Source organism: Talpa occidentalis, unplaced genomic scaffold (assembly GCF_014898055.3).
Source record: "Talpa occidentalis isolate TD23 unplaced genomic scaffold, MPIMG_talOcc4v2.1 talOcc4.3, whole genome shotgun sequence".
Lineage (NCBI taxonomy): Eukaryota > Metazoa > Chordata > Mammalia > Eulipotyphla > Talpidae > Talpa > Talpa occidentalis.
This window is the reverse complement of record NW_023603184.1, coordinates 42,326,582-42,344,407: the sequence shown is the minus strand read 5'-3', so window position 1 is coordinate 42,344,407 and position 17,826 is coordinate 42,326,582. Positions and strand designations below refer to the sequence as shown.

The window sequence follows — 17,826 nt, the reverse complement described above, 5'->3', positions numbered from 1 at the left end:
TTCTCTCACCCTCCCGCGCTTCTGACTGTACCCAGTGCTTGTATAAATAAATAAATAAATCTTTAAAAAAAAAAAAAAAGAATGGCTTTTTAAAAAAAGAAAGCATTCCTTTAAGCAAGGGGTGGGGGGAGAAAAATTAAAAATAAAAAAAATAAACAAGGAGGGGACTATGTAGGGTAAATGATTGTCAGGCTTTTCTGCCCTCCTGCCATTAGGATTGATGATGGATCCCTGCGGTCCTGAATGCATGCCTGATGGCGGGTCCCTGGAGTAGGGTGTGGGCATATGTAGGTGGGATTCACCTGGGCTGAGACTGGGCCTATAAAGGGGGGGCGGGGAGGGCGTCACAGGGATGCCAGAAGAAAGCAAGAGAGCAGAACAGAGTGACTGGAAGGAGAAGAACAAGCAAGAGACCAGAAGAGAACCAGCAGCGAAGCAGAGGCCACGAGAGAATGCCGGAGAGCCCAGAAAGAATGAAGATTCACTGCCATGTACCTGGTAAAATCCCAATAAAAGCCTGAAAAAGCCACTGAGGGCTCCAGGACTCCTCCTTCACGCATCTGCTTGGATCATAGAGAACCTGCGCTGTGCCTTTCTTGCCCCTACAGGGACCGTGAACACTAAAGTCTCACATCCTCTGTACATAGCCTAATTAGACAGGAGCAAGGATTTGAGTTAAATAAATTAAACCCAGTGTCCAACTACAAGATAATGGAGGAAAAGCTTAGGTGGTGGGTGGGGGGATGGGGAAGGGTAGGGTGTGATGGGGGAATGCAGCTTAAAGTTCTTATTGTTGGTATTACAGGGTTTCTGGCATAAGACTCTTACCAGTTCCCTAACACAGCACAAAACAACTTCCTATGGTATCCCCTCCGCCTCCCCCAAGGCAGTTACTTAATTATTCAATAGTCCAGTTGTAGGAGGCAGGAATGGACAAAATTTTATAATAAGATATAAGGTCAGGAACAGGACACAGTGCAGGTTTTCTGATCCCATGCAGACCGGGTAAAGGAGGAGTCAGAGTCCTCAGTGGTTTTGCAGGTTTTTATTGGGGTTCAGCGGGTACGTGGCAGGCAGGGGTGCTGGGGGGCTGGGAGGCTGGCAGTCCTCCCAGCCTCCAGCAAATCTTCACTATCTGGGCTCTCTGGCGTTCTCTGCTTCTGTTTCGGGCTTCTTCTCTTTCGGCTTCTACTGGCGTCCCCATGACACCACCCTTAAAAGCACAGTCTTAGCACAGGTGTACCCACTTCAGGTGCCCGCCATCAGGCATGCATTCAGGATCACAGGGTTCCCTCATCTATCCTGATGGCAGGAGGGCAGAAAAGCCTGATTTTTTACCTTACCCTACACCAGTGTTTTGGTTATGTGCAGAGTCTGCAGCTGAGGAGCCAAGTTCTTAAGAATGGATGATTGGTTGACACACTCTAGGGGAGAGAGTGCTCATGGGATCTCAAGCATCAGATCTTGGTCTTCCTGTTGGTAAAATGCAGCCATGGCAAAACCTGCTAGGCATCCAGATCGAAGTCTTTGTGCTCCTCATTGTACTTCTGCAAATGCATCTTAATCTTGGAAGCGTTGACCCAGCTGACAGTGTGCTCCATGCTGTGCATGACAAGGAAGGTGGGGATGGTGGGTAAGCATGTCCAGGCCCACTCATACGTGGCTGTCCTCTGCAAATGCCTCAGTGCTGCCCCGTCCACAGCTTGAGGAGCACAGTGGACAGGTGTCAGTGGCACAGCAGAAGGTCCAGGCGGCGACCGAGTTGCACAGCTCTAGAGAGCTGCACCAAATTGAGAGCTTATGGAACCTCCAGCAAGAGGGCCGAAACATGCACATGAAACTGTCTAGCTCGGGCAGCTAGTGCAGGTGCTGTGCTAGCTCGACCTCGACACTGCCTAGCTGGTTGTAGCACGTGTAGTCCTCGCCACTACAGCGGCACAGCTGGAGCAGTTCACGCAAGTTGTGGTTAGTGACCTCCCACTTCGGGAAATCCACCTGCTCCAGCAGCTTCTGCTTATGCAACTTAAGCTTCCACACTATAGTGACAACTTCTAGAAAGACAGGGCCCGGGGCAGAGAAGAAGCTCCCAGTCTCCCCAAATTGAATTCTTCCTAGTCCGATTTTAATGTAGAATAAATCCCGTTTCAGTGGTCACTTGGTTGTGTTGAATCATAAAGGAGGAGGGGTCCAGTTGCTTCTTATAGAGACTTCAAACAAATCCATGCCTCTCTCCTCCACCTCCCCTTTTTCGTTTGTTTTTCTAAATCTCCAATTCCTCAATCTTACTGGGGTGTAATGGCTAGAATTTATTTGCTTTGTTCTGATAATAATCCTCAGTAGGCATTTAATATTCGATTTCTCAGTCTTGCCAGAGTTTTTGATCTGCTTTCTGCCTCCATAAATTTGTTGACTTTTCTCATCTACTTACTTTTTTATTGTTTCTTTATTCTTGTAGGTTTATACTTTTAAAATTCTCTTATTAAATGTGAGGTAGTAGAAAGGACTAGAGATAAACAGATGTGTTCAATCTACTAATGTTTAACTGGAAATCTTACTGAAGTGATTTAACTGGTGTTTTTGAATGTTACTAATTTATATTTCAGATCTAGCATTTTTGACTTATTTGCTTCACACTATACTATGGTTTACTTGATGTTTTACTAAAGTGGACAGTTTTCACTAGACATTTTTTATATGGTAGTAATCTAAAATGAAATTAGTGTCATGTGATATCTATAGGGGTTAACTCTAATTTTTAATATGTATATTTTAAATATGCATGGTTATTTACATAAAAAGATGATCTGAATGCCACCTAAAATCCTCTTGTATACCACCAGCATTACATGAGCCATATTTTAGAACAAAGACAAGAATTTAAACGCAGAGAGCCTGGCTAAGAAGATTGATATTGTTTTATTTGGATGTAGCTCTTTGCACATTTACAAAACATTCATTGAGTATTAATAAATCATAGAATCTGAGAACATAGGGCCTCCCCGGTGGTGCAGCGGGTTGAGCCCAGCGCTGTGTGGCTGTCCATGGCCTCTGCAGTGCGGGTTCGATTCCTGGCCACGACAGACCTCTCCTGTCTCGTCCACTGCTCCCCTCAGCAGTGTCTTCGGTCCATCTGTCTGCCTGTTCTGCTCCCCACTCTGTCTCTGGTGGACCCGCTCACCCTCCCATGCCTCTGGCCTGTACCCCAATTCTTGTATAAATCTTTAAAAAAAAAAGAATCTGAGAACATAAAGATGAATAAAACATAGTCCTTGCCCTCAAGGATCTTTTAGTTTCTTTGTTCGGTCTGATGTGAAAATAAGTATTATAGTTGAAATATATAGAGTAGTGAAAGCATGAAGGAGAAAATGGTTAGTTCTTAGGGAAGAAGGAAAATATACTGGAGATGCTACTTCTTGAGGTGTGAGGTTAAGGATAGTATCGGGTGTGGACAGAGGTATAGAGAGCGCAAAGTGAGCAAAGAGATAGGGGTGACATGAAATTATAAGTAATTGCTAGAGGAAGCTTGAAAGATATGCTGTTAGAAAGGAAGATAAGGTTAGATATCATGGTGAGACTGTTATGTATGTATATATGCGTACATACCTGTATGCATTGCTAAGAAATTTGGACTTTTATCTTGAAGCTAGTAAAAAGCCCTTCAATTCGTCAAGCACTAATAAGCATTTTTAGAGCACTATTCTCAACCCTAGGGAGGACTCAAAATTTTAGACACGATCCCTTTAATAACTTAGCTTTAGCTGAGTGAAATCAAAGATCAAATAATAGAACTTAGCTGATTAAAAAAAATACATTTTTTAAAAATCTATGTACATTTAGCTTTTACTATGATCTCCTTCTGAAATCCTACAACCCAACTTTCCATCTTCCTTTTTAGAGTCTCATCAAGTCCTTGCTCAACTGTTGGATACTTTACTTGCAATTGGCACTAAACTCCCAGAGAATCAAGCTATCCAGATGCGCTTAGTTGATGTAGCCTGCAAGGTAAGAGTACAATGGTTCGATGGAGTGTTACTTCTTACTTGAGCAGTATTGTATTATCTGGAAAGGTTGCCTGAGCTGTAAAATCCTCCTAACTCCATCCTAAATCTTTCTGAGTATTGCCAAGGGACCTTAATGGTTTTAAGAGCTGCCTCATTTTTTTGTTGTTGTAGATGTTGGATTGGAATAGTTAAGCAACTTGTTACAAAAACTTGTTATAAAACTTGTTCCTCATCAGCCCAGAAGAAATGAAAATAATTATAGTAGCTACTAAGTATACTGTGCTTAATATTTGCACTCTGATTATTATGGTAGTTTGTATTTAGTTTTTCATTTATCCATAGTCTTTTAGGTTAGTACTGCTATTACTGTTTTACAAAGGTGATGATTGAGGTTTAGGGAGTTTAACTTCCCCAAGTTTTCTCAGCTAGGAGGCTGCAGAATGAGGATACTAAAGTCTGGTTTTTCTAATTCCAAAGCTTGTATTCTTTTTATTTGCCTTGTTGCCTGAATAAACAGGTTAAGTATTTGGGAAAACTTTTTTTTTCCTGTTTTTTTTTTTTAATATATATTTTTACATCATTTTTCATTTTTGTACAATGTATGCATTTTCATCTTGATTATATTCCCCATACAATTGCACACCCCACCCCCCCCCCATTTTGACCCTAGTCCTTCCCCTCCCCACCCCAGTGTGTCTCTGGTCTATAGTTGCTTGTTGATTTTGATTTTTACTTTGTATTAATTAGTCTTTTTCCTGGTCCCTTATTTAGGTTTTCTAAATTCCTGCTATGAGTGAACCCATTTTTTGACTGGGTTATTTACTTTGTTTTTGTTGAGTCCCTTCAGCTCTTTGTAGATTTTTGTGATCAGTCCTCTATCATTAGTGTTGTGTGCAAAAATTTTCTCCCAGTGGGTGGAGTGTCTCTTTGTTTTGGTTACTGTCTCTTTTGCTGTACTTCCCTAAGCTCTTTAATTTGATGTAGTCCCAGTTGTTTATCTTTGCCTTCGCTATCACTGCTTCGGATGATGAGTTTTTAAAGATGCTGCTGAGGTGAATGTCATGTAGTGTTTCGCCTATATTTCCTTCTATATATTTTATGGTTTCAGGTCTTATGTCTAGCTCTTTAATCCAGTTTGAGTTGGTTTTTGTGCATGGTATGAGGTAGTAGTCAAGCTTCATTCTTTTGCATGTAGCAATCCAGTTTTTGGGAAAACTTTTTTATGTTGATTTTTTTCTGATAAATAAATGCATATACTTTTTTGTATGTATAAGCAATACTGTAAAAATGTATTGCTTTTTTATTTAAACACAAAACTATAATAATGTTCTTTATTTTTGCTTTATCAGTGACATTGTAATGGAAGTATTTTCCATACATTATAAATATTTGTGAACATTTTTAATGAATACATGGTATTTTGTCCAGTAGTTAAGCCATATTTTATCTAACCTTATTCTCCTATTACTGGACATTTTAACCATTTTTTAATTATAAATTATTTGGCAGCAAATACTGTTAATCTAAAATAATTTCTGTGTTTGGGGTTATTTCCTAAATACAGATTGTCACAAGTAGATTTGCTAGTTCAGAGCATTTAAAGATTTTTTAAAAGCCTTTTGGCTAAATTGTTTTCCAAAGTATTCAAGTTTATATGTCCACTGGCAGTATATGAAAGTACCTAAGTTCACTGTGTCATTCTAGGTTATTCATGTTTAAAAACGAGATAAACTTGTTAATTTGGTAGGAGGCAAGTAGAGTTTAATTTTTTTTATTTCCTTTTTAAAAGATTAATAGGAGGCTTCATATTTGTTTGTCTTTTGTATTTCCTTTCTTGAGAATGAACTTAACGTTCTTTGCCAGTTTCTCATGGGGTTTTTAATGTAAAGTTTCTCCAACATCTGTAGAGGTGCATGATGGGGTAAAAATTTGAACTTGACTCCTCTGTGGTGACCCGAGTTGTAGCAGGACAAGCAGTTAGAAAGTTTCTTCCCCTCTTTGATCAAATGTTATTTGAAAGGAGTACAGCTGAAACTCTATTCAAAGAAGGCATTATGCTTCCAGAAATATCTCAAGGAAAAGTGCTGTAAACAATAGTAGTAGCTGTCAGACTCTAAAGGAAAGGGTGGATAAAGTTAACCAGTTACTGTGAAAGTTGGAGATAAAGTTTTTCCCCCAGAATATGGAGGCACCAAAGTAATTTTAGACAACAAGGAGATGGTAACATTCTTGGAAAATCTGTTGACTGAAATCATGGTTGAAATGACATCATATGAAGCTGCCCAATCCACCAAAGTTCTGAAATCTTTCATCATATAAATAATTTGTCACTTTTATAATAAACTAATGCAATTCAAAAAAAAATTTTTTGAATAATTTGTAAATGGCAGTGCCCTCATTTTGCAGATTCAAAAATAAAGATTATCTATAATTCATAGCTATGAGTAGATATGATCCAGCAATTCTCCTTGTAATTATCTACTAAGAGAACTGAAACATGTTTTGACACAAAAACTTGTGAATGTTTGTTGCAGCAGTATTTCTTATAGTCAAAAGGTAGAAATAGATGACTATTTCAGCAACTGATGGATAAAAAACAATGCAGTTGAATATTCTTTGACCATCAAGAGGAATGAGATATTGACACGTGTTACTATCTGCATGAATCTTGAAGATATACTAAGTGAAAAAGCCAGTCATAAAAGACCACATATATTTGTGTTTAGTTGAAATTTCTATAATAGCAGAACCTATAGAGACAGAAAATTGATTAGTGGTTACTGAGGGCAGGGATGGATAGATGGATGGGTTGTTGAAATGATGAAAATTGGGGCATCCCTGGTGGCTCAAGGGGTTAAGTCATAGCACTATGAAGCAGTCTGCAGCCACTGCGGCACGAGTTCAATCCCCGGCCAGGGAGGTGACCCACATGGCACCGCAGACCTCTCCTGACTGCCCACTGCTCCCCTCAGCAGTGTATTTCAGTCAGTCTAACTGTTTTGTTCCCCACTCTGTCTTTGGTGAATCCTCTCACTCCCTGTGCCAGTGGCCTGTATCCCAGTTCTTGTATGCATAAATAAATAAATCCTAAGACAATTGATGAGTGAGACCATCTGGCATTTTTCTCTTTCTTTCTGGCTTATTTCGCTGAGCATGATCCCTTTCAGCCCCATCCATGTTGCTGCAAATTGCATGAGTTTGTCTTTTTTGATTGCTGAGTAATATTCCATTGTGTGTATGTACCACATCTTGATCCAGTCACCTATTTTTGGGCATTTGGGTTGTTTCCATAGCGTAGCTATTGTAAATAGTGCTGCTATAAACATAGGGGTGCAGGTACCCATTTGAATTAATGATTCTGTGTCCTTTGAGTAAATACCTAGGAGTGGAAAAATACCAAATGGTCTCACTTATAGCAGGAATTTAGGAAACCTAAATAAGGGACCAGGAAAAAGACTAATTATAATAAAGTAAAAATCAAAATCAACAAGCAACTATAAACCAGAGACACACAGGGAGGTGGGATTAGGGTGAAAATAAGGGGGGGTGGGAATTATATAGGGAATATAACCAAGATGAAAATGCATACATTGTGCAAAAATGAAAAATGAAAATGATGTAAAAAATATATAAAATAAAATACAAAAAATTAAAAAATAAAATAAAATATTCAGAATAAAATTATTGAAAATGTTGGAAAATTGTGATGATTGTACATATACTAAAAGCCATTAAATTGTACACATTAACAGTATGAATTGCCTGGTAGGTGAATTATTTCAATAAAGCCATTTATTAAAAACAACTCACCCTTTGGTGAATTGTAACTGTATCAGCATTTGAATTGTTTCCACTTTCTGGCTATTGTGAATAATGCTGCTGTGATATGTTTATAAATTTTTGTTTGGATATATGTTTCAGTTATCTTGGATATATACTGAGGAATGGAATTGCAGGATAATCTTTAACGTGTAAATCTTCAATTTTTTGTTGAATTTTTTTCAAATTACAGTAAAATATACATAACAAAATTTGTTTATCTTTGTACAACTTTAAAGTGTACATCTCAGTCTATTCTCAGTGTTCTATTATCACCATCATCACAAAACTCTCTCCAGTTTGCAAAACGGAAAAAACTCTGTACCTATTAAACAATTCCTCATTTCCACCACCTGCAACCACCATTGTATTTTCAGTTTTTGATTTTGACTCTGTTTACCTCATATAAATGGAATCATATAATATTCTTTTGTGTTTGACTTATTTTACTTAGTGTAATGACCTGTCTCAGTTTGGGCAGGCTTTACAAAAATACCATAAACTTGATGATTTTAACAGCAATTAATTATTTTTCACATTTGTAGAGGCTGGGAAATCCAAGATAGAGGCACCAGCAGATTTGGTATCTGGTGAAGTCTTGCTTCCCGGATTATAGATGTTTGTCTTTTTGCTGTGTCCTCACTTAGTAGGTGGGAAGAGAGAGCTCCCTGGGATCTGTTTTATGAGGGCACTGATTCCCATTTATGAGAGTCTACTCTCATGAATTAATAACTCCCCAAAGGCCCCATATCATAATACCATCACATTGGGGATTGAATTTCAACATATGAATTTTGAGGAAATACAGTTATTCATTCTATATAGCATGTCCTTAAAGTTCATCCATGTTGTAACATCTGTCAGAATTTTGTTCCTGTTTAATCTTGAATAGTATTCCACATATTGTTTATCCATTTTTCTTTTTTTTCTTTTTTTTTTTTTAAAGGTTTATTTATTTATTCATACAAACACTGGGTACAGTCAGAAGCGCGGGAGGGTGAGAGAATTCACCAGAGCCAGAGCAGGGAGCAGAGCAGGCAGAAGGACCGAAGTACACTGCTGAGGGGAGCTGCAGGCGGCAGGAGAGGTCTGCGCACCATGCGGGACCCTCATCTGGTGGCCGGGGAGCAGCCGGGGATCGAGCCGGCGCTGCAGAGGCTGCGGCAGCTCCGCAACCCAGCGCTCAACCGCTGCGCCACCGGGGAGGCCCTCCATTTATCTTTTGATGAACACTTGGGTTGCTTCCTTCTTTTGGCTTTGTGTATAATGCTGCTATGAACATGGGCTTTTTATCTTGGACTTTCTACATCCAGAACTTTGAGAAGGTAACATTCTCTTTTTTTTTTTTTTTTAAGATTTATTTATTTATACATACAAGAACTGGAGTACAGGCAGAGGTGTGGGGGTGAGAGGATTCACCAGAGACAGAGTGGCAAACAGAGCAGGCAGATTGACTAAAGTACATTGCTGAGGGGAGCAGCGGGTGAGTCGAGAGGTCTGCTGCGCCATGTGGGTGGCTCCCTGGCCGGGGATTGAACTTGTGCTGCAGTGGCTGCGGATAGCTTCATAGGTTGCATCTTAACCCCTTGCACCAACAGGAAGGCCCCCATTTCTTTTTTTTTTTTCAAGATTTATTTATGCATACAAGAACTGGGGTACAGGCCAGAGATGCTGGTGGTGAGAGGATCCACCCGAGACAGAGCAGGGAACAGAACAGGCAAATTGACCAAAGTACACTGCTGAGGGGAGCAGCGGGTGAGTCAGGAGAGGTCTGCTGTGCCATGTGGGTTGCTCCCTGGCTGGCCAGGGGATCCAACTCATGCTGCAGAGGCTGCGGCCAGCTTCATAGGTTGCGTCTTAACCCCTTGCGCCACCAGGGAGGCCCAACATCCTCTTGTTTTTAAGTGACCCAACCTGTGTGTTTAGCAGTGTCACCTCATACAGACTAAATACAGGTATATAACCAGAAGTAGAATTACAGGTTCACATAGTAATTTTATTTTTAATTTCTGAGGAACTGACTCAGTTTTGCATAGTGGCTGCACCATTTACATTATCACCAGCACTGCACCAGGGTTCCAGTTTCTCTGTGTCCTTGCCAGCATTTTTCCTTTTCCTCCTCTTCCTCCTCTTCTGATTGTTGCTATCCTAATAACTATGAAGTGGTATCTCATGGTTTTGACTTACTATTGTGTAACCATTAGTGATTAATGATATTAAGCATCTTTTCACATGCTTATAAGCCAGCCATCTCTCATCTTTCTTTGGGGAATGAGATTCCAATATTTAAGAAACTAATGAGTTCATAATCTTATAAAAGATAAATAATACATTATCGCTTTTTTTTTGTTTTTGTTTTTGTTTTTTTGCAATAACAAGGATGTGAGATACAAACATTGCTCATAGGAAGGTGTGGAAAAAGTCTGGGGGTGAGATAACTATTAAGGGAGCACCTAGAATAGATGTCATCCCACTTAGGTTTTGAGACACAAATAATATGTCAAGCAGATAAGATTAGGGTTGGGTTTCCTAATTAAAATGGTTTTAATTACCCCCAAAGAGGGATATAGTGCATGTGGAGGTAGGGCTTTACTTAATTAGGGAATCCAAAGAGAGTTTTTTAGAGGAAATGATAGTTGAGCTTAGACTTTTAAGATCTTGAGGCCTGGTAAGAATAAAGCAAAGTGAATAAAGGAGTGTGTGGGGAAAGTTTCTAGACAACGAATCAGCATGCACAAAGATCCCATGGTAGACATACTAAGTTAGAAAAATTTAAAAAATAGCAGTAAGAATAGTATCCTAGTGTCCCTAGGATTCTCAAGGGTTCTGAGAAACCTTTGTGTATCTGCCTTTTCAACTACATATTTTTAAGAGACTAGATTTTTTTCACATACTTCAGAAAAAACAATATATTGTTTTGTTACAGATTATTGAAACAGATATGAGTAATTGTAAAGGAATTAATAAAGAAAAATTAAAATTTTTTTAAAATTCCTAATTCAGTTAGTATTGATAGACCTAACTCACATAAATGAAAGCTCTTTAATAGTTTTTAAGACTGTAGGGCCTCCCCGGTGGCGCAGCGGTTGAGCGCTGGGTTGCGAAGCTGCCCGCGGCCTCTGCAGCGCCGGTTCGATCCCCGGCTGCTCCCCGGCCACCGGAGGAGGGTCCCACATGGTGCGCAGACCTCTCCTGCCGCCCGCTGCTCCCCTCAGCAGTGTATTTCGGTCCTTCTGCCTGCTCTGCTCCCCGCTCTGGCTCTGGTGAATTCTCTCACCCTCCCACGCTTCTGACTGTACCCAGTGCATGTATAAACAAACAAAACAAAACAAATAAATAAATAAAAAACATGCCTCTATATAAAAAAAAAAAAAAAAAAAAAAGACTGTAAAGAAATTCTGAGACCACAACCATTTAAGAATCATGAGGCAAAGTGCAGGATTTTGTAGGTCTTGTTGAGAAGCCATTGAAGTGTTTTGGGTAGATAACAGGTAGTGATTTGATAAATATTTAGGAAGTAAAATTGACAGAATTTAGTGATTGAGCTTGAGATGAGGGTGAAGGAATTGTTGAGAATGGTTCCAAGATTTCTAGCTGACATGCCAGTTGGGTTGGGGTGTGGGACAAAATCCAAACACCCTAGCAATTTAAAACTTATCCCCCACCCCCATCACAAAAATAGTATGAAGTATTTCCATATGCCCTTCCTGATTCATCAATCATTAACATTTCCCACATTTGGTTTATTATCTCTTTACATATAAATATTCTTCTTTCCTGAACCATTTAAGAATAAATTGCAAACATCATGCCTCTTTTCCTCTAATGTTAACACTTAAGTGTCTATTTCTTAAGGAGCGCGTTATTTCATAACCGTAATACAGTTTTCAAAATCAGGAAATTCAATCATCATCTTTATACTTTCTTCAAAGTCTGCCTATTTTTCACAATATCATCCTTCACATAATTTTTGTTTTTCTGGTCCAGGAGCACACATTGCATTTAGTATTTCTTCTTTAATTTGGAAAGTTCCTTCATTCTTTGTCTTCTATGAATTTGATATTTTTGAAGAGTAGAGGCTATTTTATAGAATGTCTTTCAGCCTGGGCTTATCTGGTATTCCCTCTGTTTACATTCAAGTTACATATTTTGATAGAAATATAGCATAATTGATACTGTGTTCTCACTGTAGCATGTCCTGAGGCACAGATGAACCTTACTGATGTTGTTAACTTTAATACTTGGTTAAGATTCTGTCTGCCAGGTTTTTCATTGTAGTTACTTTTTTTCCTTGGGATTAATAGTTAGTGGGGAGAGACTTTGAGATTATGTAAAATGCCGGGGACCAGCCTCCGGCAAAATGAACCCTGAAAGGATGAGATGGCGGCATCGGCGAATACGAATGATCTGAAACTTAGGGACTGGGGGGAAGGGAATGAGAAGACACCGACACTTTGTGAGGTGTTAGTATCTTCTGCCCGAAAGGCTCAGCAGGTTCTTTATTTATACGTTTTTTTGCAAGCATTGAGATTACATTATCAAGTTCATAGAAACAAAGCAGAAACAATTAGCGCATCTCTTTTTTGTGCTCTCAGCAAGAAGGCAATAAAAAACTAAGTCTTACACTAAAATTCATTGTTTCAGCTAAATAATAACCTAACACAATTGATAGTCACCAGAACATTCCCATCAGCTAAAGCTTAAGCAAAGAAAGAACTTTTTTTATTCTCATGGCCTTCACGCCAGGGGCCTTCTGCTACTCAGCTATCAGAACTTTCTCTACCTAGAAACTTCTTAACTCAAATAGTTTCATTTAAAAACTTTCCCAAGAAACTGCAAGGGAAGGCAAAAAAGAACTTACAATAATAGTTGTATTGTAATGCTTGTCAGGCATGTTTAATAAACCATCTCCCATTGTCAAGTGGGCCAAATTGTTTAATAATTAGTTTTTAAGAGATAATTTTCCGTGCCGTTTATTTACTGTATATTGATGTATATAATGTAGTGCCTGATGTACCTTTTGGGAAATTTTTCTCCTTTTATGACCAAGAACAAAAAGTGAAGGGATGTTAGATCTTCAGCCCCACGGTGTGAGGCACAAGGAATCTTCGGCCCCATGGTGTGAGGCCCTTTAACTTCTGCCCCACGGTGTGAGGCCCTTTGACTTCACTGCTTGCCAGTAGTTTATCTGGCTGGGGCTACAAGGCCTCCTGCAGCAGTAAAATATCCTCTTCCCCATCAAACTTTTACTCACTATTTAGCAACAGTTAATAACTTGCTAAGTCAGTTATTGCTCTGGTTTTCTGTTACTCTTTGTGTTATTGGTTGGCAATCTATAAAAAAGCTATCCCTCCCTTCCTATCTATTATTTAATAAATAATAACATATTGCTATTGTTATTTTTTGACATTCAAATTGTTCTTTTATATTTTTAAAATTTAAGGTGAATGTGCCACATTCTTTGTATCACAGTAAAGTCATGCTTTCATGTATTCTTTAACTTCTAAAATTTCATCCATGTTATCTTGTCAATCCTTGATTTTATGTTGTCAATGTACAGTTAATCTTCATTTGAGAGATGAGATTTAGTTCACACATTTCACTAGGAAATTAACATCCTTTTCTTGCATAGAATCTGTGCAACTGAAATGGAAGGTTTTCTGTTTACATTTCTATCTCTGAAGATTTTTCTAGGAGAAGAAACATCTTCTCATTTTTGCTAATAAGGCTTTCTTAAAATCTAGCTTAGTTGTTCTTTGTCTTTCTGCCTCCATATTGCCTTGTCTCCTAGTCTTTGTTTCTTTCCCTTTGATTCTGTGGTAGAGGTCCATTAAACTCTTAAGGTAGCAAATAGAACTTATTTACCGTTTTAATACTTATGAAATAATACCTAAATAAATACTATGTGTGGTTTGTTAGAAGAGGGTATCTGCATACAAGGTACACTGAATCTGTATTTAAAAACAATCCATATTGAAATCAAATAGTTTTAAGTTAGTTTTGTCTAATTTAATTCTAAGATTATCTTGATCTATTTAACATTTGATCTTTTCCTATAGCAGTAGTTTTAAACTGGTTGGTTTAACTTATTTTTTAACATGTATTTCTTTCATTATGTGATTTGCTTACTCACACCATTACTATAAAAACGATGGTACTTTAATGGCATGGATCTAACACCAAAATAGCATCATCTGCAGAGCAGAGACTGGCAGCCATTAGTGATGATAATTGTGATGCAGGAAGTGACCTGTAGAAGAGGATATCATAATACTGTAATTGCTGCCCTGAGGGTGTGATTTAGACATATGCTTTCTTTTGGGCTAACATTCGATGTGCAGTAATAGGCCGGTTATGCGTCAGTGTTGCCTGGTTACCTTAATAGATGTTAGAAAATTTAGTTTGTTCTGTCAAAACCAGAGTATTTAACAGTGGTAGCACCCTTCCAGGGACTCATGGTTCAGTCAACAGTTTAATTGTGAGAAATGATGCTTCCATACTAAATATAAATAGTCAGTGGGGAAAAAAACAACTCTGCAGCGTTAACTGTGGCAGTCATTGTCAGATTCATATCTGGAATTTTCCCTCTTCAGTTTGTGTCTTATTTGGATAGATAATTTTGAGCCCTCGCTATGTCTAAGGCTTGTGAGGATGTAAGAATGTATGTTTCACATTGTTGTAAACTAAGTAATGTTTGGGTAAGAATTAGCTCTGAGGTAAGATGTTGGACTGAGCCATTATTATAACGAGAAGTTCCCACTCTGGATGCCCAGCCCACCCTCAGCAGACAAGCTTTCTCACCAGGTTTCTATTACTCTCTCCTCCAAGAAAACCTTCCTGCCTGCCACACTTCACAAAGAACAGGCTTCTCACCAAAAGTCTAGGTTCCCAGAGGGTTAAGGAACTTACCCTCTGAGGGGAACCATTAACAGGTGCTCGCTACCTTTCATGACAGACTACACTGTTAAGGAGCTTCACTAAAAAGTTCTTGCTTGTGTGTCCCCCATCATCCAGGTGACCCACTCCTACCTTTGAGCCTTCTCCATTGTCTGTTTTTCACAATTACCTGCTCTTCTCTTCCCTACCTGTTTCTCTTCTTGTCTTTATCATTTTTTTTTGTTTGTTTGTTTAGGCAACATTGGTTTACAGCACCCATATATGATTCAGGCAAAGGATCACACCACACCCACCAACTAGGTACCCACCATAGTCTATTGCGCGCCATCCATACTTGCCTCACCGCCTACCCACTCCCTCTCTGGTAGCCTGAGTTCTACAGTCATATTGCTGGGGGATATGTTATTGGTTTGGTTTTGTCTGGCCATTTGTTTTGTTTCTGTATATTCCACATAAAAGTGAAATTATATAATATTTTTCTTTTTCCTTTTGACGTATCTAGCTTAGCATAGCATGTTGTCACAAATGACAAGAGTTCATCTTTTTTTTTATATTTGAGAAGTATTCCATTGTGTATATATACCACATCTTCTTAATCTACTCATCTGTCCTTGGGCACTTAGGTTGTTGCCATAAATTGACTGTTGTAAATACTGTTACAGTGAACATAGGAGTGTATGTATTCCTTCAAATTAGTATTTTTGCATTCTTTGTGTAGATACCTAAGAGTGGAATTACTGAATTCTTTTTTTAAATATATTCTTTTTTTTTTTAATATTTATTTATTTATATATACAAGCACTGGGTACAGAGGCACAGGAGGGTGAGAGAATTCACCAGAGCCAGAGTGGAGAGTAGAACAGGCAGAGTAACGAAGTACACTGCTGAGGGGAACAGTGGGCGGCAGGAGAGGTCTGCGTGCCATGTGGGACCCTCGCCCTGCCGGGCATCGAACCGGCGCTGCAGAGGCTGCGGGCAGCTTCGCAACCCAGCACTCAACCTCTGAGCCACCGGGGAGGCCCTGGAATTACTGAATTTTATGGTAGATCTATTTTTAATGTTTTGAAAAGCTTCCATACTGTTTTCCATAGGGGCTGGACTAATCTACATCCCTATTAACAGCACAAGATTCCTTTTTCTCAAGTCCTTGCCACCACTTGTTTCTACTTTTTGATATGTTCTCACAGGTGTGAGGTGGTAACTCATTGTGGTTTTTTTTTTTTTTTTTTTTTTTTTTTTTTTTTTTTAAAGAGGCATGTATATTTATTTGTTTGTTTGTTTGTTTGTTTGTTTGTACATGCACTGGGTACAGTCAGAAGCGCAGGAGGGTGAGAGAATTCACCAGAGCGGGGAGCAGAGCAGGCAGAAGGACCGAAGTACACTGCTGAGGGGAGCAGCGGGCGGCAGGAGAGGTCTGCGCGCCATGTGGGACCCTCTTCCGGTGGCCGGGGAGCAGCCGGGGATCGAACCGGCGCTGCGGAGGCTGCGGGCAGCTTCGCAACCCAGCGCTCAACCGCTGCGCCACTGGGGAGGCCCAACTCATTGTGGTTTTGATTTGCATTTCCCTGTTGATAAGTGATGATGAACATTTTCCATTGTCTACTAACCATCTATATGTCTTCTTTGGAGAAGTGCCTGTTTAGTTCTTTAACGCTTTTTTGGATTGGGTTATTTGTTTTCTTTTTGTTGATATGCATGAATTCTTTGTAGATCTTGACTATCAGCCCCTTATTAGATGTATGATGAGCAAACGTTTTTTCCTATTCAATAGGGTGTCTTTTTTTCAGTGAAAGTTTCTTTCACTGAGTGGAAGCTTTTTAATGTGATGTAGTCCCATTTGTTTATGTTCTCCTCTGTTTTTCTTGCTGTTAGAGATGAATCTAAAAGAATCCACTGAAGTCAATGTCATGGAGTATTATACCTATGCTTTCTTTTATTTATTTTATAGTTTCAGGTCTTATTACATGCATGTCTTTAATCCATTTTTAATGTTTATATATAGTGTGAGATAATGTTCTAGCATTATTCTTTTGTATGTGGCTGTCCAATTATTCCAACACCATTTGTTGAAGAGACTTTTCCTTTTGCCAGTACACATGTCTCCATTGTCATGCATTATCTATCAAAGTGTTGGTTTATTTCTTGGCTATCAATTATATTCCATTCATCTCTGTGTGTATGTGTTATTCTAGTACCATACTGTTTGAATACTATAGCTTTGCAGTATAGTTTGGAGCCTGGGGGTGTGATACCATTGCTCTTCCTTGTGTCAGGATTGCTTTGACTATTTGCAGTCTTTTATTGTTCCATATGAATTTCAGTAATGCTTATTCTATGTCTTTTTTTTTTTTTTTTTTTTTTTAGTATTCTAAGTCTTTAGAGAATGCATTGAAACTCGGATAGGGATTGCATTGAGTCTGTATATTGGTTTGGGTAAGATGGCCATTTTAATAATGTTAATTCTCCCAATCCATGAGCAGGTAATATCTTTCCAGTTCTTTATGTCTTCTTTTTCTTTTTATCAATGTCTTGTAGTTTTCAAAGTACAGGTCCTTTGCTTCTTTTGTTATATTTACTCTTAGGTATTTAGTTATTTTATATGTGATTGTAAATGGGATTGTTTTCTTGATTTCCTCCCTTCTAGCATTGGTAGGATACAAAAATCAATACACAAAATCAGCTGTATTTCTATATGCAAATAATGTTAGAAGAAAGAGACACAATCCCATTTACAATTACACCAAAAATCATGATACTTAGGAGTAAACTGAACAAAGAAGGTGAAGGAGCTATGTATTAAAAACTATGAAACTCTGTGAAAGGAAATAAGACACAAAGAAATGGAAAGATATTCTGTGCTCATGGATTAGAACAGTTAACATCACTAAAATGATCCGATTACCTAAAGCAATTTATAGATTCAATGCAATACCTATCAAGATACCAGTGACTTTTTTCTAGAAAATAAGAAATTATAAAATTTATATGGAATCACATAAGGTCCTGAATAGCTAAAGCAATCTTGAGTGAAAGGAAGAAAAATGGAGGTATCATACTTCTTTACTTCAAATTATACTACACAACAGCAACCAAAATAGTATGGTATTAG

General features: G+C 38.6%; 1 protein-coding gene across 1 annotated transcript in view; it reads left to right on the top strand.

Moving 5' to 3' along the window:
* Positions 1 to 17,826, top strand: part of INTS4 (integrator complex subunit 4) — a 116,950-nt gene that overhangs the window by 15,591 nt on the left and 83,533 nt on the right. The window contains exon 4 of the mRNA XM_037523032.2: positions 3,896 to 4,002. Coding sequence (XP_037378929.1) covers positions 3,896 to 4,002 — 107 coding nt within the window. The remainder of the gene's footprint in view (positions 1 to 3,895; positions 4,003 to 17,826) is intronic.